General features: G+C 36.5%; 1 protein-coding gene across 3 annotated transcripts in view; it reads left to right on the top strand.

Annotated features, from left to right (window-relative positions):
* Window positions 1–23,835, top strand: part of PATJ (PATJ crumbs cell polarity complex component) — a 353,889-nt gene that overhangs the window by 31,714 nt on the left and 298,340 nt on the right. For all 3 annotated transcript variants that reach the window (XM_067006873.1, XM_067006872.1, XM_059083193.2), the window contains exons 8-14: window positions 2,771–2,989; window positions 5,197–5,299; window positions 7,619–7,710; window positions 9,691–9,832; window positions 14,024–14,167; window positions 17,452–17,528; window positions 19,558–19,614. In XM_067006873.1, the coding sequence (XP_066862974.1) occupies window positions 2,771–2,989; window positions 5,197–5,299; window positions 7,619–7,710; window positions 9,691–9,832; window positions 14,024–14,167; window positions 17,452–17,528; window positions 19,558–19,614 (834 nt within the window). The remainder of the gene's footprint in view (window positions 1–2,770; window positions 2,990–5,196; window positions 5,300–7,618; window positions 7,711–9,690; window positions 9,833–14,023; window positions 14,168–17,451; window positions 17,529–19,557; window positions 19,615–23,835) is intronic.

Below are 23,835 nucleotides of genomic sequence, written 5' to 3'. Positions count from 1 at the left end.
TATTTTTCATCATGAACACTTGACTGTCTCTTAAGTAGTTGCTTGTTTTGTTTCAAGTCTGTTGCACTGATAAAAATAGAACATCAAATTATCAGTGCTTAAAGTAGAAATCCAGTAATTCTTTGTTCCTTTTTCCACAATAATTTCTTCCTTGCATGTTTTTCTTTTCTAAGACTTTCCAAATGTTTCTGACTTGAACTGCATTTCTGTTTCATGGCTCCTCTTTGCTTGCAGTAGCTTCTAGTGCCTTCTGCAGAATTCACAACAAAGCATATAGTTTTCTACTCACTGTTTTGATCTAACACCTTCTTTCATACAGGTTTCTGCAAAATTGGAGAAAAGGAAGGATGGGGAATAGACTTCGTTTTAAGGCCCTCTCTCTTTTGCTCCTTTCCCTCCCTCCCTTCCTCCCTTCCTTCCTTTCCACATTTTTTCTTCTGAGTTCCATCTGGAACTTACAGATGGTGCCTCCCAGAGCCAGGAGCATGAAGCTTAGAACTGTACTAGCCCAGTGGTCATGGCTGTATTCTCAGGTTGTCCTTCTCTCCCAGGTGCAAAATATCTATTTTCATCTTCATTTTATTTCAAGCTTTTTGACAGTTATAGGAAATTTCTTGGAGACTAGGCAACAGTATATTTATTATCTACTGATATTACTGTGGAGATATCAAAGTATAAGACAAATGACTAAATAAGAACAGGTCTTCAGTGAGACAATTTGGGTTGAACTTTGGCTCTGCCACTTATTAGCTTTGTGATCTTGGTCAATTCTGTCAACCTTTGTGAATCTCGGTTTTCTCATTTTAAAGCTGTTCTTCACTGAAAGAGATGATACATGAAAAGTGATTTTTTCATCCTGTAAAGTGCTCTGGTGGTATAATTTTTCATAACTGGCTCTGTTTACATTTTGGAATCTTTAATATATTGTAGTAAAGATAAGTAAAGAGAATTCAGACTTTCTGATGAAACGCATTTAGTGAAAATACAGTGGATCAGCTATTCAAAAATTTCACAAATGAAGGTAGAATGGAACTGATATACTTTTTGATGTATTATGTTTTAAACTTTTCCATGAGTGAAATATACAAACATATAAAAGTATATATAATGTCTGTGCACATTTTAAATAATAATAATCACCAATGTACCTATAATCCAGTTTAAGAAGTAGACTGTTTTAAATAATAATAATAATAGTAATGATTACCCATATATATATATCACCAGCTTAAGAAACAGAAGATTGCATATCCTTCCTCTAAACTCATCCAGAGTCATGATGTTACATACCTTCTATATGCTCATGACTCTGAAATTTAAATGTATAGTCTGGACTTCTCTCCTGAACTCCAGACTTGTATATCCAGCTGCATATCTGATATATCCACTTGCAATGTCTAATAGGCATCTCAGACTAGACATCTCTAAAACTGAACTCCTGATTTCTGTTCCCACACACCTGTTCCTCTGTAGTTTTTTTCTTTTTTAAAATCTCAATAGCAACTCTATCTTTCCAGCTGCTTAGGCTAAAACCTTAGAGTTTTGATTCCATTTTCCCCTCACACCCCATGTAGAAGCTCTCAGAAGAGCCTGTTGACAGTTCATTAGAAATACATCTAGAATCTCACTTCTCAACACCCCAACTGCTAACCTAGTCCAGGCTCTTGTTGTCTCTTTCTGGATTATTACATTAGCCTCCCAACTGGTATCTCTGCTTCTATTGTTTTCTCTCCTTTAGTTCATTTTCAGCACAGAGGCTGGAGTGATCTTGTTAAAAATAAGACAGATCATGTCACTCCACTGCTCAAAACCCTCCAATGACTTCCCTTACCCCTGTTTCAGAGCAGATGCTCTATTCCGCCGACCCCCTGGTAATGCTCCCATCGGTTCTTTTTCAAAAAAAATAAATTTATTTATTTTTGGCTGCGTTGGGTCTTCGTTGCTGTGCGCACAGGCTTTCTCTAGTTGTGGTGAGCGGGGGCTACTCTTTGTTGCAGTGTGCAGACTTCTCATTGTCGTGGCTTCTCTTGTTGCGGAGCACGGGCTCTAGGCGTGCAGGCTTCAGTAGTTGTGGCACGTGGACTCAGTAGTTGTGGCTCGCGGGCTCTGGAGCTCAAGCTCTGTAGTTTTGATGCACGGGCTTAGTTGCTCTGAGGCATGTGGGATCTTCCCAGGACAGGGCACGAACCTGTGTCCCTTACACTGGCAGGCAGATTCTTAACCACTGTGCCACCAGGGAAGCCCTCCCATCGGTTCTTGACTACTCTCCTCTTTGCTCATACTCTTCCAGCCACACTGACATCTTGCTGTTCCTCAAATGTGTCACTGGGCTTGTCGGCCCTTAGGGTTCTTCACTTCTTGTCGGTGGCCTCTGATCTGACTTTCTTCCTTTCCTGATGCCCAGGGCTTTCAGGTCTCTTCCTTACATATGTGGCTATTTTTACCTGGCTCTAGGCCATTAGGCATGAAGTGATACCCTCAAGCAAATGGCCATTTAAAAAATCTGGTTACTCTTTTCCTTTTGAACTCTCCTCCTGTGCCCCCCACCCCTCCCCTTCTTTTTTTTGTTTTATAAGGACTTCCTTTTCTCTGTTGCCAATTCAGCTGTTCATTAAAAGTATTATATTTTATTCAGCATTTTTAGATGGCTTCTTTATTAGCCATTTTGCCACGACTCAAAGTCTGATGAATTGTTATTAACTAGTGAAGTTAGACCAATGATTTCTCATAATAATTTTCTTTTTTTTTTTTTTTCTTCCTTGGATTAAAGGATGGAAGACTCCAGACAGGGGATCACATCTTGAAGATTGGTAGCACAAATGTGCAGGGAATGACCAGTGAGCAAGTTGCACAAGTGCTGAGGAACTGTGGGAATTCTGTCAGGATGCTTGTTGCAAGAGATCCAGTTGGTGAAATTTCCATAGCCCCTCCTACTCCTGCAGCCTTACCTGTTGCCCTGCCTGCTATTGCCAACAGGAGCCCTAGTTCTGTGAGTATACAAATTACTCTTTCATCGTAAATTCAGTACTGGGTGTGATTTACTGCAGGATTAGAAATGTTTTCCACTCCAAGTGTCGCATGGGTGTGAGTTGTGTCTCAGTGCTCAACAGGGAAGCAGAGGAGAGCCCAATTTGTAGACGCTAGACAAGTTTGATTTTTGTTTTTTTGCCATTTCTCAGGGTTAAGTCATTCAACTTCCCTGAGCCTCAGCTGCTCATCTGTAAATTAGAGAATAATAATACCTGCATTTCTATTTCATAAGATTGGTGAACAGATATCCAGATAGTGGAGGGGAAACTGTAAATACTGGTCAATGTATGTGTGTTATCACTGATAAGAACAGACTAGCCAAAGGGAATAGACAATAATAATAATATTTATTTTGATTATTAACAATCATTACAGTTATATAATAATCATTACTATTAATCATTATCAAGCACCTGGAATTGTCTAAGTCATCTGAATTTTTCATAAGAATTCTGCAAGATAGGTCTTATCATCCACTTAATAGATGAGGAAAATGGAAGTCCAGATAACTTGTTTTAAAGGTCATATAGGTAGTAAGTTGCAAAGCTGGGGTTTGAATTTAGATCTTTCTGGTCCATTCCAAGTTCTTTTTTTGGTTTTTGTCTTTCAGTCTTATTAAGATAAAATCGACATACAGCACTTTATAAGTTTAAGGTGTACAGCCTAGTGATTTAATTTTCATACATCATGAAGTGATTATCAAAATAAGTTTAGTGAACATCCATCACCTCATATACAATTAAAGAAATAGAAAACATTTTTTTCTTGTGATGAGAACCCAGGATTTACTCTCTTAACTTTCATACATAACATGCAGTGCTAATTATATTTATCATGTTGTATATTATATCCATAGTACAAATTCATCTTATAATACAAGGTACAAATGGAAGTTTGTACCTTTTGACTGCCTCAGTCTGGTCCCCCTAACCCTCAGTCCCAAGTTCTTTCCAACCATCTCACAGGCTCTGAATCAAGAGATAATAAGGCAAAAGGAAAGAAATAGTTTTTAAAAGGATGAGCCAGGAAGAAGAAAAGAGAAGTGATTATGGTGAGAAGGGGGTGGGAAGCCACCTTTCAAATTCATTTGAGGAACCATTCGGTGTCTTCTGGAAAGCCTTTCCCTACTTGGAACCATGTGAGTGGAAGTTTTCTGTTGGAGATAATAGAATCATTTTTGTTTTCTTCTCCAAACTAGTTAGAACCATTTTCTTTTCCATCCATTCTTCTGGTTTTCTAAAGCCTTCTACTTTGTAGTGAGGGACCAGTGTAGCTGTGTGATAAGTGAGAATTTGATGCAATCAGTTATTTACTTTCTATTATTAATGTTTTGAATTGAAAGCAAGGTATTATGTTTTTAGACACCTTACTCTTTTACAGAAATATTTTAAATTAGAAGACAAGAATGATAATCAGTTTTAGGTCAATATTTTTTGCTTACAGTAGTTAGTCTTACCATTTGTTTCTAACTTTTTCTTTACATTAAATTCTTTCAGATACAAATTTATGCTGAGTTTTTTCTAAGTGGCTGCATTAGTTTTCTCTTGTTGTATAACAAATGATCACAAACGTAGTGGCTTGAAGCAGTACCCTTTGTTGGTCCACAGTTCTGTAGGTCTCAAGTCTGGGTGAGCTTTGTTGGGCTCTTCTTAGAGTCTTACAAAGCCTAAATCAAGGTGTTGGCCTGGCTGGGCTCTTATCTGGATGCTCTGGGAACAGTCCATTTCCAAGCTCTATCATATTGTTGGCAGAATAGTTTCTTGTAGCCGTAGGACTGAAGTCTCTGTATTAATGGCTGTCAGCTAAGGACCTCTTTCAGCTCCTTAAGTCCCCCTGTGTTCCTTCTCACATGACCCCTCCTTCTTCAAACCACAAGTCCAGTCCTTATGCTTCAAATCTTTTTCACTTTCCTTACTGCCATCAATAGGAGAAAACTCTCTGCTTTTGAAGGGTGCCTGCTTAGATTAGGCTTACCTGGATAATCTCCCTTTTTCCATGATAAAAACACAGGAATGGCACCGGGGATCAAAAGTCATAGAGACAATCTTAAAATTCTGCGTACCACAGGTGCTCAGAAAATACTTGACAAACCAGGCAAAAATTGACTATGTACACAAGCTAGATAACTAAACGTTATATATAATTAAAATTATTTTTTCCTTTCAGGACAATTCTACTCTTTTTGAAACTTATGATGTTGAACTCATTAAAAAAGATGGACAAAGTCTTGGAATTAGAATTGTTGGTTATGTTGGAACCACTCAGACAGGTAAATGAATCATTTCTATTTTACATTTGGAAATAATTGTAAAGGATGTTAAGGTTTCTAGAGAGTAAAATTAAATCTCTGCAGATTTTAATTTAAACATTGAACAATAATACCATGAATCTGTAATAGCAACCAATTATAAAAAATGATTAGAGAATCACAGTTTTATCTCAGTAGTCTTATAGCTGGCTTGATAGTCATTAAAAAAAGAATTTAATTTATCCAACATAGTGTATAACATTTGAATCGTACCTCCTCTTGTTTCTAAGATAGATATATTTTGAATATTGAGACTGTTGCATATTATGACATTTTACATGTGATAAAGTAAAATGATTACTGCATATATTTCATATTGTGAATGTCAAAAAAGTATTACTATTATGTTTAATTATCAAAAGAAGGTAAAACAAATGCTTTAATTAGAATTATTTTTCTTTCATATAAAGGGAATACATTGTAAGAATAAATGCATGGCCCAAGTATCTCTGAATAATACTCCCTGACCTCCGACATGCAAAGCTTTGGTAACTTTCACTGTACGAGTTACTCTATTATGATAAGAAATCACTACAGTAAGGAAAAATAAATCTTTTTCACAAATATTTGCTAGTAAGATGAAAAGTTAAAGTTATGAAGTGTTCTAGTTTTTTTAAAAATTGCAAGGTTAGAGAGTTAATCTTTTTTAAAGTTATTATTTTGCATATTTACAGCAGGTGGAAAGATTAAAAGTGCTAATGTATTCAAAGTCCTGAATGAAATTCATGTCAGACCACCTTGTGCTATTTTAGCCTAATGAAATAACTGTTTTCAAACCTTTAGATTTTTCTAAGTGCCACCATTTTTAGGTTCAGAATTTAAATGAGTTTTAAAGAGCTAAGTATGGATTGTATAATAATGTTGCAAGAAAAAACTGTACTGAGTAGCTCTTAATATGCTGTCTGGTTAGAGAAATCATTAACTTGTGGTTTATGAACCTTTATTACATTAAGTTTTCTAGTTGGAAACCTAGCGATATACATGCAGAGTAAAATGAAGTGAAAGATAGATAACTGAGAAAATTTGATGTTTATGTTACTGAGTAAGAAAAGAATCATTTTACTTCTTTACCCTCAAAAGAAGCTTTGGGGACTGGAGCAAGGGCTGGGGGAGCAGTGTTGAATCCAAACACTAGAACATTTTATAACTCAATATGCTTTTTAAACATGTAGTCTTTCAAAATAGTTTTCACTTTATTTCATTCATTGGAACTTTTGAGCAGTTGGTTTGCTTAGTTTTGGTGGGAGTAGAAAAATGAATATAAGAAAAGTCTATTCAGGGAGATAAACATGTAATAACTCAGTTGTTTGAGGATAAATGAAATGTATGTTTTATCAGAAATGCAAGCAAACTATCATCATATGGCAGATGAAAGACTCATTATGACAGAGGGAAATGGAGAATTCACAAAGAAAGAGGCATTTGTACTAAGCATGGAAAAGGAGAAGGATTTAGATAGAAGGATTGAGATCGACAGGAATAAAAAATGAGAAAAGGGATAAAATATAGAAAATACTTGGTGTTTTGGTGGAACATCATGAGTCTTGTGTGTATGGACTTCTGTCTTATTGGAGCAGTAGTTGGAAGATGAAGTAAAACAAGAAGTTTGGGGCAAATTATGGAGGTCCTTGAATGTGATTCTGTGAAATTTACATTTTATCATGTAGGTTATAGGAATCCATTGTTGTTTATATTCCTCTACAGACAGTATTTTAAGTTCATTTGAAATTGAGATAAAAATATAAAATCATCCAGAGCTATGGTCTTTCTTTTTCTAACTTTTCTTCCAGCCCTTGCCCATAGGCATGCTTACTTTTTATATAGTTGTAATTTTTATATACATTTTGTGATATATATAGAAGCTAACATGAGCAGTGAACTAAATGTAGGTAGACCTGTTAGGACCCTCTTTGCTTAGTGCTGCTGAGAAATGATGAAGGTTTATGGCAAGTCAGCAGTGAGAAGGGAGATGGACCAAGAGAAGAGAGTAAGACTTAACCTGAGCTCTGCTGAATTCCAGCTGATACTGGAATGCATTTCATCAAGGTTCCATTACTGATTATTTTTCCAAAAATAGGCATCAATCAAATCATTTCAAATTTGGGTCACTTGTTATGGTGACAGTTTGAAATAATCCATCAGTTTCTCTGCTTGCATTCAGAATAGTATTTATCAAGCCTCCAGTCAGCCCCTTTAGCTAATTAACCTCTTGATATGAATTTTGCAATCAAGGCCTAATTAGAGCTTTCTTCCTTTTTCCATATGTTTTGTGCACCGTAGGAGAAGCTTCAGGGATTTATGTGAAAAGTATAATACCTGGCAGCGCTGCATACCACAATGGTCAAATTCAAGTGAATGACCAAATAGTTGCTGTAAGTAACTGCCCTCTGTTTTAGAATTGAATCAAGTTGGGAGAAAAAGTTATCATTATTATAATATATATGCAGTGGGAATGGCTTAATATAGTCTCATGATGTTTTAAAAAAATTAAGTTTGTTAGTGCAGTGAAATCTCATTAATTTGGACTCTCATGGTCCTAAATTTTTTTTAATTAAAAAGAATTTTTTAAAATTGATGTATAAGTTGATTTACCACATTGTGCCAATCTCTGCCATACAGTAAAGTGACTCAGTTTTACACATATATACCTTCATTTTTTAGTATTCTTTTCCATTATGGTTTATCCCAGGAGATTGGATATAGTTCCCTGTGCCATGCAGCAGGACCTTGTTGTTTGTCCATTCTAATTGTTTTTTTAACTGCCTGTGAAGAAAGGAGTCACTAATGATATTGGCAGGAAAAAAATACTGTATATATATGTATATTATAATATACATACACATATATTTGAAAGATGCTGTAGCATTCTCTTACAAAACATTTCAAGCACCTCTTTGTGTTCTTTAAATTCATCAATTTTATATGCAATTAGTAGACCATTTACTAGAACTATTTATCTCTTTGTGAAAGTAGTTTTTCTATTAATAGTAATTTTGAGTATATACAAAATTGAGATATTTTTTGTTTTTGAGAATGCAATCATTGCCTTTTATCAGTTTGGATTGTAATTGATATTTCCTCCATTTAGTAGAAATTAGTTAAATTTTACAGTTTATTTTCATAATAATTATGAAGCATGTATTTCCTCCATTTAGTAGAAATTAGTTAAATTTTGCAGTTTATTTTCTTTTTCTTTTATAAATTTATTTTATTTTTGGCTCCATTGGGTCTTTGTTGCTGTGCACGGGCTTTTCTCTGGTTGCGGCGACCGGGAGCTACTCTTTGTTGTGGTGTGCGGGCTTCTCATTGTGGTGGCTTCTCTTGTCGCGGAGCATGGGCTTTAGGCATGCAGGCTTCAGTAGTTGTGGCTCGCAGGCTCAGTAGTTGTGGCTCGCAGGCTCTAGAGCGCAGGTTCAGTAGTTGTGGTGCATGGGCTTAGTTGCCCTGTAGTATGTTGGATCTTCCCGGACCAGGGCTCGAACCCATGTCCCCTGCATTGGCAGGTGGATTCTTAACCACTGCTCCAGTAGGGAAGCCCTACGGTTTATTTTCATAATAATTTTGAAGCATGTATACAGACACATACACACACATTTAATTTATTGATTTATACAGAAACAAATGTTTGTTGGTATAATTTGAATGTTTGTCCTTCAAGTCCATCTAAGGAAACACCTTTCATGACCCTTGGCTTTTCCATTATTGGGCTTAGGAAATGTCTTGTGATTGGCAGTTTGGAGACGAGTGATAAAACTTTGGAGAAGATATTAGGGGGAAAGCTAAAGCAGTGGTTTGGCTAGCTTGAAGAAGATTGAGCGAGTAGGCCTGTTGGTCATGATGGACTTAAGAATGGGTGATTGGACTTGACTGAGATACCTTTCTTGCATGTGCTTTTTTAGAATACTAGAAAACCTAATAGAGGGAGATCAGTTTCTTCTGGAAAATATCACATAGTGATATATGGTAGAGAGGTGAAGTATTGGATGGCCTCTTCACTTTTAGTAATAATGGCTTCTAGTAATACATCTTGAGAGCTCTGTATAACAACTGACCACCTTTTATGGCACTTTGAATTTTGAATAGCATCAGAGATTAAGACCCTCTACCTTTCTCAGGCTATAAGTTAAATGTATGACTTAGGAATACAAGTTTCAGTTTGCTTTCTAGTTTGTCAGGAAATTTGTCAGCATGTTTTACTACTAATTTTTTATCCTTATTCAAAAATACTTGCTTAGGTCTAATACAAATTATTTGGGGGATGAAATGAATTGCCTAATTTTATACTGCCTTGCCAGAATTAAAAGTGGTAGCTAACTTGGAACTTCTGTTTAATGTGTCTTTTAATGTTTTAGGTCGATGGTATGAATATTCAGGGTTTTGCCAACCAGGATGTTGTTGAAGTGTTAAGAAATGCAGGGCAAGTGGTACACCTAACCCTAGTTCGAAGGAAAACATCCTCATCTGCTTCTCCACATGAAAGGCCCTCTGACAGAGGTAATTAATTCCTCTGTCCCTCCCCCTACCCTGTCTGTGTTTGGAAGATCAGCTCATTTATGGAAGTTGTTCTATAAGGAAGGAAAAACTGCCCACCTTGTGAAACGCAGCAGTGGAGAAGTGAATCAATTCATTTATGCCTTGAAGAGTTTCCTTTGCCTATTATAACGTGCCAGTCCAGATGTTAGAATGTGAACCCTGACATGCATTAAGCTCTGAGAGCTTCTATAAATGGAGATGGAAATCATTTTCCCAAAAACCTTCCAAATTTCATTTATTTCTTATATTTGAATAATAAAGCTTTGCCACATTTTGTTCCAGGGGCTCTCAGTTGTCTAATGCTTTGAAATTTTGCAAACTTCAGGTTTCATATTACCTCTGATGATGTATTTGATTCTAATATTTCTTGATTTACTTTATGAACTATAGCAAGAGAAAATAAAACATAGATTTCTATCATGGACACTTCTATTTATAAAATAATATTTGTTACTTTGATTCTAAGAATAGTAAATTTTCATTATGGAACAAATGCGTAATTGTATGCATGACAATTTTTAATTATCAACTTATAAATTTAGATAGATCAACAAAATTTGGCAATCATGGGAACACATTCAATTTAAAATGAATGACTGGGGCTTCCCTGGTGGCTCAGTGGTTAAGAATCTGCCTGCCAATGCAGGGGACATGGGTTCGAGCCCTGGTCTGGGAAGATCCCACATGCTGTGGAGCGGCTGGGCCTGTGTGCCACAACTACTGAGCCTGCACTCTAGAGCCCTTGAGCCACAATTACTGATCCCATGTGCCACAACTACTGAGGCCCACGCACCTGGAGCCTGTGCTCCACAACAAGAGAAGCCACCTTAATGAGAGGCCTGCACACCACGGTGAAGAGTAACTCCTGCTCACCACAACTAAAAAGAAAGCCTGTGCGCAGCAACAAGGACCCAACGCAGCCAAAAATAAATAAATTTATTTTAAAAAATAAAAATAAAAAATAAATAAAATGAATGGCTGGCAGGTCTGGGGCCCCACTCCTTACACTTCTCAGGCCTGACCTTCTGGCAGCCGGGCTGCACACTGAGCTGACATTGACAGGTCCTTGCAATGTGGCCAGATGTGTCCCCTTTCGTGACCATCATGGTGGCATACTGGCGACAAGCTGGACTTAGCTACATCTGATACTCCCAGATCTGTACAAAAGCAGTGAGGGATGCATTGAAGACAGGATTAAAAGCAAATGCCGAGAAGACTTCTGGCAGCAGCATAAAAATTGTGAAAGCATAAAAAGAATAATTTACCCTGACTACAGCTTGAAATGCTGCATGTTCAGGGTGAAGATGTGTGGGCACATGTTATGGTAGATTGAAAACGATCTCCCTTCATGGAAAGAATAAAAACCTGTCTTGTTCATAGATTAACTATGCCAATAAATTAAAGTATGGTTCAAAAAAAATAAAATGAATGACTAATTATATAACTAGTGGGTAAGAAATAATTCCATTAGAATTTGTTAAAAGTTGAATACATTTTTCCCCCTCTTCTGAAGATATAATGAGCCTAGAAATGTTGGCTTTCAACTGATATTAAATTGTATTTACATTGGAACTTTTTTTTAAATTTTATTTTTCATTTATTTATTTATTTATTTGGTTGCACAGGGTCTTAGTTGCAGCATGTGGGCTCCTCAGTTGCAGCTCGTGGGCTCCTTAGTTACGGCTCATCAGTTCCTTAGTTGTGGCATGCAAACTCTTAGTTGCAGCATTCATGTGGGATCTAGTTCCCCAACCAGGGATCAAACCCTGGTCCCCTGCATTGGGAGCACGGAGTCTTAACCACTGCATCACCAGGGAAGTCCCTATGTTGGAACTTTTTAAGTTTTATGTGGTAGTGGAAATTCTGCTGCTGAAAGATAGATGCCCTGTCAACTGCATTGTGTGTATGAAATTTAAAATTGCCTAAATAGTACAGAATGTACAAATGCTATATTGACCTTAAAGGTTTACATAAATATCTATACCATTATAATGGTTTTTAGTAGCTCTGATAGAGCCTTTGGCTTTAGTCTGCTGTATCAAATGAACTATGTCATCTGTGAATTAGCAATTCTTTACTGGGCGTGCCTATATTTTAAATTTGTATTGGGATAGGTTTTGACTCTAAATCTGCACTTCTTCCATGGTTTGGGTGTCCTTCCTGTGTGTTTCACTAGCACCCTTTGAAGAGCACTCTACACTAGCATTTATCACACCGTGTTGTAATCACCTGTTTTGTGTGTGGCCACTATAATGTAGGGGAGTGGTTATGCCTGTCTCCCCTGCCCCATTGAACACATCTCTGTGTGCCTTCCTCATAGTCAGCATTTAAGTTTGTTTTACTGAAATAAACTGCACGGCTTCTAGCTCTTGTGCAGTACCTTCCTCTGCCATTCAAAATCTTACTGTCTTTTTCTCCTCTAAACTCTTATTTGCATACCTTGTATATACTTATTTGTGTACCAATTTGTATACTGCTTGTAGCATACAACCAATCGTGTATTGCTTTGTACTCTGCACACTGTTTAGTGTGTAACTCTTCTCCCCAAGCTACATTAGCAGCTTCTGGCTGGCATTTGTTTTGCTGGCAATGGGCTGTGCATTTAGTGTGTATCAAGAGATTAATGTTCTAAAAAATCCTGTGTGGTTTAAAATGTCATGTTAAGATCATAGGAACTTTTAACTTTTAACTGGTTGTAAAATGTTTTGAACATACAGGAAGATTGAAAACTAATGTAACAGATACCCACAAACCCACCATTTACATTTAGCAGTTAACATTTTGCCATGTTTGCATCATCTGTTTACCTTTTTCTGAACCATTTAAGAGTGAGTAGTAGATATCACGACAATTTAGCCCTACATACTTCAGTTATAGCTTCTAAAAATAGTCATGATATCATTATCACACCAAAGAAAATTAATAGTAATTCCCTAATATCAAATACCCAACACATATTTACATTTTCCCACTTGCTCCCAAATGTCTTTTTTTTTTTTTTTTTTTTGCAGTACGCGGGCCTCTCACTGTTGTGGCCTCTCCCGTTGTGGAGCACAGGCTACGGACACGCAGGCTTAGTGGCCATGGCTCACGGGCCCAGCCGCTCCGCGGCATGTGGGATCTTCCCAGACCGGGGCACGAACCCTTGTCCCCTGCATCGGCAGGCGGACTCTTAACCACTGCGCCACCAGGGGAGCCTCCGGATGTCTTTTGTAGCTCCTTTTTCCACTTCCCTTTCTTCCCCTCAAAAACCTCATAAAATCAAGATCATTGATTTTTATGCATTGAGCCTATTGCATTGTATTATGCTTCTTTGGTTTCTTAATCTAGAAGAATCCCTTGCCCCTGCCTCCATGGCGTAGACTTTTTGAAGGGATTTAGCCATTTGTCACTAGAATAGTACATTCAGAATTTGATTGTTTCCTTGTGGTGTCATGTGACTTGTTCCTCTATCCCCTATGTTTCTTGTGAGCTAGGAGCTAGAGCTAAAGCCTAAATTCAGGTTCAATATTTTTGATAAGAATACTTTATAAGTTATATCTGGTTATTTAAAAATAACCTAAAATGATTCTTGTTCAACCTTTCTTGTGTTTAAGAGATACATAGTGACTGGCATGCTTGAGGTTGAAAGCTTACTTAACTCAATTTAGCTAAGGAAGGAAACTCTGCAACCAGGGGAATACTCTCCCTTTTACTTCCCATTCACGAGGTTACTTATGTAGAGTTGTTTGTAAAACTTATGATAATGTCATGCCAGAACCTAGGATTGCCCAGAGCAATGGAACCGGCTTCTTCTGCATATCTTGCTCCCTGCCCACCACAGCAGCAAGAACATATGGCCCCCAGTGTGCTCCTCCTTCCCCCCAGCCCCCAAGGCTATATTGAAAAGCATCTCCTCCTGCTTTGTCATTGACTTTACCTTGCTTTTCTCTTCCTATTGCCTAGTTCCTTATTCTTTTCAATACTACTACAAGTGTATTTTTTAATGAATTGAGTGGTTGTCACAAGTGGCATTTTAAATAAAGGAATCATATGTGTAAGTTACCTGAAAAGTTTGTAAGGAGGTTGTGAAATGGGACAATAGAGTGGAATAAGCTTACTTAAATATGGCCTTCATCTGATAGTGATTCAAATTAACAATTCTTATTTTAGGAACTGTGGTAGAACCACCGAAAACACCAGCCCTCTTTCTGACTGGAGCAGTGGAAAAGGAAACTAATTTCAGTGAAGATGAGGAAACTGAAGAAAGAATGGATTATCTAAAAAATGACAATATACAAGCCTTAGAAAAACTGGGTAGGCACAAAGCATTCAATTCAAAGCTTTCTCTCTTTATAGTTAATATAGTATGAGGAATTTTAGAGACATTTTTAGAAATATAAAATAAGATATTCTTAATATCAACATCTTAACACTTGTGGCAGTTGAGAATTGAGCATATTGTTGTTTAATCATTGTTTAATTATATTGATTTTGAATACATTTTATTAGTGTGATAACTTTTAATCTTGTTGGCATTTTTAATTACTGCTTACTTTAGCTTGTATCATTATCATTGATATAGCTATAGATATACAGCTGTCTGTATACATATAGTAGTATTTCCTTTTCACCATAACAATAATGTATACATTTTTATATATTTCATCAAATTTCCAGGTTGCTATATATTTATTGTTTAATTTTGTTTTTAATTGATGTGCAGCTTTGTCCTTGTGCTTTGTTCTTTGACACCTCGTCTACTCTAGTTGACTGTATTCTGTAAGCATGTTGAGTAACCGTCTCACACAGTTTCCTGTACAAAGGCACTCAGGGAAGCCTTGACAGTTGAATGAAATGGACTACTTAAACTTCATCCGTGTCCACGTTGGCTTTTGGCTTTGATTGCCTTCTCTTGGGAAAGAATGGCCTGAAGCAAGGAGTAAACCCCTCATTCAAGTTTTAAAATTTCCTATAGTTTGGAAATTTAACTTGTTCTTTTTGACCCAAGTAGATTGCAGTTAACTTTTGCTCTTTAAATTCATGTGAACCCAGAGAGATGTACAGTGAACTATCAGGTGAATATCAAATACATTCTAAAGTTAGAAATATTTTTAGAAATATCTGCTCTTTTTGGATCAACCTCACTACCTTTTTTTTTTTTTTCATGAGTATGTATAATTTCAGCTAAAGAGTTAGACCAAATTCTTCCAACTGTTATGAAGTTAACTCTCTTTTTGCTGTAGGGGCAGAAATGTTTTCCCTTCTTCTCTTCTAGTTTTTTTGGCTGGTGTAATAATTAAATTGACATAAGACAGATTAACACAGGAGAAAAACTAATTTCCTATGTGTAAGAGTCCCATAAAAATATGAGCCCCAAGGGCAAGTTGGGCAATTGAGGCTTCTGTGCTATCCTGAGTTAAGGAATGGGATAGGGGCCTGGGCCTTCCAAGGGGAGGAGAGTAATTTACAGGATGATAAGAAGAGCAGATGTTTGGTAATTAGAAGTTTGCCCAGCCATGCAGATAGGTCTTTCAAATAAAAAAGTTATCTCTGGTAATAGCTGTCTTTCTGGTACAGGTTCCCTATCTAAATTCTTTTAGGTAGTTAAGGGAGAGGTGAAAGTTTTCCCCCAAGTCTGCTGGGTCTTGATTGCCTTCAGCTGAAAATAATCCACATGCCGAAGTGGCAATATTTGGGGGTGGCATATTCTGCTCCCCTTCGTTGCCATTGGAATAATCGTTTCAGAGCATCATAATATTCATTTTTGTGTGTGATCATTTTGTGTAGCCAAGGATTTATTGAGCTGCTTAAAATAAATCTCTTTACTCTGGTACTTAGGCCTTTGTGCTGTGCTTTAAAACTCATGACTATGATTTCATTGTATGACTGAAAGGTAAAAATATAGTCAAAAGAATTGTAGGTGAAATATCAACATTATTTTATATATGTATAAAATATCTTTAAATACCATGTTTTTAAGCTTACAGTTCAACCAGTACATTGCAAATTTTATTCAGATTAGCCTACCACATAGGAAACTGCTGCCTGTAAGAAATTTAGTAGAACTCTTAATGTAATTTCTTATGGAAATGTTAACAGAGTAGGCACAAAGGTGCAGAGCCTACATGAATGATATTTTTTTTTTTTTTTTTTTTTTTTTTTTTTTTTTTTTTGTGTGTGTGTGTGTGTGTGTGGTATGCGGGCCTCACTGTTGTGGCCTCTCCCGTTGTGGAGCACAGGCTCCGGACGCTCAGGCTCAGCGGCCATGGCTCACGGGCCCAGCCGCTCCGCGGCATGTGGGATCTTCCCAGACCGGGGCACGAACCCGTGTCCCCTGCATCGGCAGGCGGATTCTCAACCACTGCGCCACCAGGGAAGCCCTGATATTTTGTTTTTAATAGGATCTTTAGTTAGTTATCCTGGAAATGTAATCTAGCATATCAGTTAATATAGTTACTTTATGAATATACTTTTGTAAATCTAGTAATTTTAAGTTCTTTAGTGTTTATTAGTCTTAGTCTCTGATTTTTGAAGTTAGCCTGTTTTACTTAGTGATTTGTATTATGTAATTAAGCATGATATGCATCCGAGATTAATGTCTGCTTGAAGGCTTGAAAAAACTGATATTGCAAGTTATGTTTGATTTTAGGCAGATGGTTATATCAGTTGTGGTGTTTAGAGACTTGTCCAATCTTGTGACAAAATTGAATTTTTCTTAAAGAAAAAAGGTGGAGGTTTGTTTATTTTCTGCTGCTACTGTGGATCTAAATTGAAATTACAGTTTTAGTACTTTGATTTTTGTCTATTAGGCATTATTCAGACTACAGACTGCACAGAGCTTCTGGCTAAGATCATATGGAGGACAGGCAGGACACTTAAAATCTGTCTGCGCTCTTTAAAATCATCCGACCCATGCAATAAAGGCTATACTACCCTTAAGTAAGAAAGTTATAAAGATATGATAACCACGTAGCCACAAAAGACCAAAGTAAAACAAAGTTTCTATTATATTAAAGCTCATGGAACTCACTGGTTGAATTAAACCAGAAAAGATTTTATATCTGCCCAAGTGAAAAGTTTGATTGGGTCATGTTGATATGCCTTGTTTATAGTAAAGATATTTTGATAAGTTTTTACTTTTCCTGTGGGTGAGTGGAAGGTACTACTCTGAAGTGATTAACATTCACCTTAAATCTTTGTTTGTCCTAACATAGCATAAACCAAAGCCAGATGCATTTTACATGTAAGCCACAGGATGTTTGTATACAAACTATACAATTCAAATTTCATTTATAACTCATCATTTCCTCTTCCCTTTAAAATATTCCTTAACAGCAAAAGCCCTTTCATAATTTGGTCACAGACCAAATTTACATTTTACATTTTTACATTAGTAAAATGTAAAATTTTACGTTTTACATTAGTCTTACAAGTCATCTCTGATTTACTTTACCTAATAGACCTAAGTTAATGCACTTTCCTTTCTATTTATTTCCCTTTTAGTTACTGAAGCTGTGCTGTTATGGAAGAATTTAGTAGTTTAGTGTGTTTAGCTCACAGTAGTTTCAATGTTTTGTTTATTTATTTTTTTAATCCAGAAGGAGTCCCAGTCTCTTTAGAAAATGAGCTGAAATCCAGATGGGAAAACCTACTGGGCCCTGATTATGAAGTAATGGTATGTTAAAATCTTCTAATAAAAAACACTCATGTCTCATCTCATGTCAATGAAATGTAGCTCTGAATGCTACAATTGAAAGAAATGGTAGAGTCAAAGAATAGCCGGCCTGCCTTTATTTTTTCCTCCTGTGTTTCTTCCGTACTGGATCAATTAATTGATTTGATTTTATTTTATTTTTTCATGTTAAGCTGCAAGGACAGTTAAGGACTGCAGATAAGTTTCAGTTACAATTAGCAGACACTCAGTTCATGTGGAAACAATTTAAGTCAACAATAGGCAGAAAAATGTTAGGAGAGAAAGGACTTGCCTTTAAATTTATAACCTGTATCAGCTGCTTAAAATTGCTGGCATTTTTATGATTGCTTTTATGATGTTTGTTTTATTATACACTGAAAGGGCTGTGGATATTAGTCCTATGTTTCACAAAGAATCTTACAGTTTTATGAGAAAAATGAAAGAATGATTATCAAATGTATTTGGGAGAACAGGAAGTAATTTAGGTCAGGTATAAGTTTATATGCCAGTGGTCCATTAGGCTTCCTTTCACCTGTTATTAGATTCACTGAGTAAGGGATTTATTACATTTCCCCATATGAATCCTCATGAAAACAGAAAGCTGCACTTAGAAAAGCCTCTGCAGTGTTCACTAAATGTGTTAGTAATAAAGTATTCTATTAAATTTCTTTTGTCTTTCACGTTTTCTTACATATGTTTGTCATTAGTACTTGCTGGCTGGTTGGAGACTTTTTTTTTTCTCTTCTAGCCACTATCTATTGTTAGACATTTTCCAGTGTCATTAAGATGAGTCAAAACAGTCCATACTTCCTCTTCTTACTGGTTTTGTACTTGCATGTCCGTCCTCATGAGCTGCTGCTTCTTTACTTCATAGATTTCAAAGCGGTTTTTTCATTAGGTTATCACCTAGCAAGCGACCTTTTCTGCTATTCTGAGTGGTTGGTATTTAAAGAAGTTTGGTGTACCAGTATTTTTAAATGGTCTGTTTTGCGATGAACTCTTTTTGGTTAAAAATTTATCATCTTTATAACCACCTTTCCAAATTTTATTTATCATGTGGTGAGGTCATAACAGAGGGGCTAGAAAGAGGAGACAGAATTTGAAGTTGGAAACTTAAAGTGACAGTTTATTCATTAAGAGTTGTAACATGTTCTGAGGGATGAGGCGAAAAAAGGAGAAGCCAGGCAAGACGGATGAATGAATGCATACATGCAAATATGCATACATACATTTATGCATGTGCTCCAGTGTTTCTTACTTTATTTTCTTCCAGAATCTACTTATCTGAAGTGCAGTACTTTTAGAAGCCTTAGTTGGACCACTGTTTAACTTATTTCCTCCCTCCAGATGCACCATATTCTATTAACAACTTACAGATGCAAATCATCAGTGCAGTATTTTGCTTGCACGGAATTCACTTCCTGTGGATGTCCACCATTGAAGCTCAGAACAATAGTTTTAGGCCAGGATTAAAAGCTTTCAGTATTCCACGATCTTTCCACCAGTCCAGGTCTTTTGTTTGTGTCCTTGCCAGCACTTTCCTAGGGAACTGGTTTGAGCTTGCTGTAGAAAGTCAGATGCTTCAATTTTTCCAAACTTGTCTGATTTTTCTGACCTTGAAAACTTTGTTTCAAGGCCTGGGTTTAGAAGTAAAAATGACCATACTCTTGGTTTTGTCAAAAGAATAAAATTTTTATGGTTTTAATACAATGGAGGATTATATTAAAATTTTAGGGGTCATGGGTTTTTAAAAATAGTGCATGTATTTGCCCATCACCTTCTAGTTCAGCTTTTGCATAATTTATGAAAAAAGATTGCTGTGGAGAACAATAACAAAAAAGCGAATATTCTCTGAAATTTTACATTATGTGTTATGGATTTCAGAAACTTGGAAAAGAGTTTAGATGGAGTTATCAATGTATAGGTTTTATACAGATTTTTTCAGAAAGCATGGGAAGAAATAAAGTTATGCTTTTACAAATATTGGGAATATTTTTTCTTGTGAATTTAGATTGCTACTTTGGACACACAGATTGCAGATGATGCTGAGTTACAGAAATATTCAAAGGTAAGCATTATTTTTTATTTTTATTTTTTATAAATTTATTTATTTATTTTTGGCTGTGTTGTGTCTTTGTTGATGCACGCGGGCTTTCTCTGGTTGTGGCGAGCAAGGGCTACTCTTCCTTGTGCTGCGCGTGCTTCTGATTGCGGTGCCTTCTCTTGCTGTGGAGTACATGCTCTAGGCGCACGGGCTTCAGTAGTTGTGGCACCTGAGCTCAGTAGTTGTAGCTCATGGGCTCTAGAGCACAGGCTCAGTAGTTGTGGCACATGGGCTTAGTTGCTCTGAAGCATGTGGGATCTTCCCAGACCAGGGCCCCAACCCGTGTCCCCTGCATTGGCAGGTGGATTCTTAACCACTGCACCACCAGGGAAGTCCCTATTTTTTAAACTGTTGCCAGTTTTTTGTTGTTTGAAGAACTTTCTCTAAGTTCTTGTCAAAGAAACTAGATTAGTGCTGTGATCTAAAGCTTTTAGAATTCAGTTTTAGAGGTTTTCTGGAAATGTAGTAGGTTCTGACTGTTATGAAACGTGATGGTTAGATATGCCTGGGAAGAACGTGGGCCACTTCCAGAAACCAAAATCCCTGGTTTGACTGCTTTGCCCACCTTAAAGGTAGTATGCAGAGTGGCCTTGTGCAGAGTGTGTTAGCTTTTCAGATATTGTAAGTCCTTTTAAAATGTTTCCTAAAATTCAAGACCATGATATAGACTTAAAAAAAAATCTTCCCGGTCCAGATATTTAAGAACAAAAAAGTGGCTTATCTTTTGAGATAGGCAGTGCTTTTTCTTGGACTTAAAAAATTTTGTATTGAGACCTTTATTTCTAATGGCAAAATGCCAGAAGGTAACTTTTACAGTTTTTCCTAACATTTTTAGTGACCTCTCACTGCAAATTAATTTCGTAGTCCCCACTCTGGATAATCAAAGGCCAGGGTAATTGAAACTTAGAGAAGCCTTCCAGGTGGCTTTCTCAATAAATGATGAGAAAGGAAAGGTTTTCTTGTCCGAATAGTTTCAAAAGTTATACTGTAATCCCACCTGAGGTATGTGAGCTGAGCCCAGCTTAAACTCTACTGTCATATGCAGTATTCAGAATGAGTTTTCTGTGTCCCATGTGGGTTTTGTAAGAAGTTGTCTCTTTAGATAGTTCTACCATTTCCTTCTTTGGGTATTTGTGATGAATATTTTCCTTCTAAAATTTTATGTTACATGTGCTGTTATTTTTAGGTTGGAATTTTCACAGCCGATGCTTTGGAGAGTATTTCTTTCCTTGTAAGCTAGCCTGCATTTGGAGTCACTTCCTTTCTGGGCTGTGTGGGCCAACTGACCAGGCTTTCCTCAGATGTGCAATATGAAAGAACACGCACAGCTTGTACTTAATTTCAAATTATTTACATTATCATATTTAGGTTAGATTAGTCACTGATTACTAATTCCATCTAAATTTGTTGAGAGGAGTTTAATTCAAAATAAGAGTAAGAAATATAAATACCTCATCAAACTTCACATGTTATTAATTACTGCAGTATAGTTTACTGGTGACATGGACTCTGGCGTCAAACTGCCTGGGTTCAGATTCTGGCTTATCCATTTACTAGCTTGTAAAATTATCTAGACTCTATGTTTCAGTTTTGTTGTCTGTAAGAGGAAGATATTAATAGATTAGTACCTATCTCATGGGTTGTATAGGAATTAAATTTAATGTGCCTAGAATAGTTGCAAGCACATAGGATATTGTTAATATTTTTACTATCATTCATAAAAATCGATGATGCTTTTCTTGAAAATTGTTCTTTAATTTACACTAAAGTCTTAGATAGTAGATATTTTCTATTTACCAGTCTTCTACTTTACTGAATTTCCTGTGCCTAATCTGCCTGTCTATTGAGTCCTTAATTTTAGTTGTTATATTTTTCTATTCTGGAATTTATTTTATCCCTTTTTAGATCATAATTCTTTTGGAGGAATTCTCAATTTTAAAAAATCTGTAGTTGCCATCTTTTTCTCTATTTCTTGAACATATTAATCATAGCTTATAAGGACTTAAAATAATTAATTCCAATATGTGGATCCACTTTAGATGTGTTTCTGTGGTTTGATGTTTTTCTCTCATTATAGTTATTTGGTTGTATATCTCGTCATGCCATAATTTGAATGAATGTTCAATATTATGTACGCCAGCTACAAAAGGCTTCAGGTGATGTCATCTCCATCCAGAATAGTCACTGTTTCTTCTAATAAGGAGATACTGTGTGTGTGTGCGTGCGTGCGTGTGTGTGTGTGTGTGTGTGTGTGTGTGTGTGTGGTACAGGTGGGCGATCATCTCTGAAACGAGGCAGAGGTACCTTTTGGGTAAGGTTCAGACTCTCTTGTTGCCTTTGCTCCTAACACATGGCCTTCCAGGTATTCTAGTGAGTCTGGGGTGTTTACCAATCCCTTCTCCCCAGTGGGACCTGAACTCCAATTCTCCCTTAGTACTTTGGGACTGTAGAAATCTTTGCTTAGCTCTTCAGAGTTTTCCTGAGGAACTTTTAGCCTCCTTGCCTGTTAGAACTCAAGAGACATCCTTGGAGGAAAACATGCCCTTGCTCAGGCTCAGTTCATCATGCAGTTCAGCTTTAGTTGTCCTTACATGTTCAAAGCCATAAGACCCTGTATCATCATATTCTATAATAAGAAAAAAGGATCATAACCACACTCGGTACATCTTAAAGAATGTCATTGTCTTTCTCCAGGCAGAACATGTTCTCTTTCATCTTCATACCTGGTTCCTTGCCACCAGTCTAACTTTATCTTCTTCCTGATCAGCTTCTATGAATTATGTCTACTTGTACTCAGTTACTCTGGTGTAATGATGTGGAAAGTCTTCGAGTCAAACAGACTTTCAGAACCACCTCACCAGTACATTCAACTGTTCATTCATTCATCAATTATTTATTGATATCTACTCAGTGCCAAGTCCTCTACTGGGTGCTGGGGTTTCAGAAGAGAACAGAAAAAAAAAAATCGCTATCCTGTAGAACTCACATTTTAGTAGGGGGAGATACAAAATAAGTAATAATTTCTGTGGTATAGATGATGTGTGCCATGCAGAGAAGATAGATAAGGAATTCAGGAGAGAGTGTGGGTTTGCAGTTTTAAATAGGTTGACCAGGAAAAGCCTCCTTAAGAAGGTAACATTTGAGGAAATACTTTAGGAGGTGAAATAAGCAGCCTAATTTTTCTTCTACATAATAGGAACAATAATACCTATGTGGTAGAAGGTTAAATATAAATATATTTAATACATGCCCTAATTAAAATAGCTCAATGCCAACACGTAAGAACCGTTTGATAAATGGTGGTTTTGTTTCCCAGTTGTATACTTCTAGTACTTTTAGTCTCTGACCTTCTAAAGCCTCCTTTAAAAAAATAAAAAGCTATTTTAAAACATTTAATTATTTAATTGAAATTTTGTTGTAGCAAAGTTTTTTTTATTTTTTGCACTAGAAGAGTCAGCCATAATTGCACTATTCTCTTTTCATATTTAGTTGTTGCCTGTATATGTTTACATATCTGTAGCTGGTATACCCATTCTTTTGTGTAACATGCATGTCAGAGAAGGGATGTATGCATTTTCTCTGTAAAATTATCACACATATTTACTCTTTTGTACATTGATTTCTTAATTACAAATGTCCACAGATTGATTATTATTATTTTTTTTGAGCCATGCTGTGCAGCTTGTGGGATTGAACCCGGGCCATGGCAGTGAAAGTGCCGAGTCCTAACCACTGGACTGCACAGATTGATTATTTTGATGAACTATAATTTTTAAAAATCCTCTTAAAATTGGAAGTTTAGTTCTTAATTCAGTAGCTTCTAATTTCTCCCTACAATATATAAAGAAGACTGGCCTGTCCAAACCCATTTCACACGTGAGGATGCTAAAGTTTGCATAGGTTGAATGAATCACCTTAAATTACACAACTGGATAGTAGCAGAGGCAGCTTGCAGCTTAGAGAGCTTTCTTTCCTTCCTGAAATATTTACAGAGCTCCTACTCTATGCCAGACACTGCACTACCAACTGTGAGAAGCAAAATAGAAAAGGTCCTTGCTCTCCTAGAGTCTGGGTTCTGTGCTTCAGTCAGGACATGATAATAAACAAGTAAAAAATAACCTGAGAAGATAGTTATAAACTGTAAAAAGTGATGCAAAGAAGTGCTTGTAAGAAGTGATGATGATT

This window comes from Kogia breviceps, chromosome 1, assembly GCF_026419965.1.
Source record: "Kogia breviceps isolate mKogBre1 chromosome 1, mKogBre1 haplotype 1, whole genome shotgun sequence".
NCBI lineage: Eukaryota > Metazoa > Chordata > Mammalia > Artiodactyla > Physeteridae > Kogia > Kogia breviceps.
Note: the sequence above shows the minus strand (reverse complement) of the source record. Positions and strands in the feature narration are given on the sequence as shown.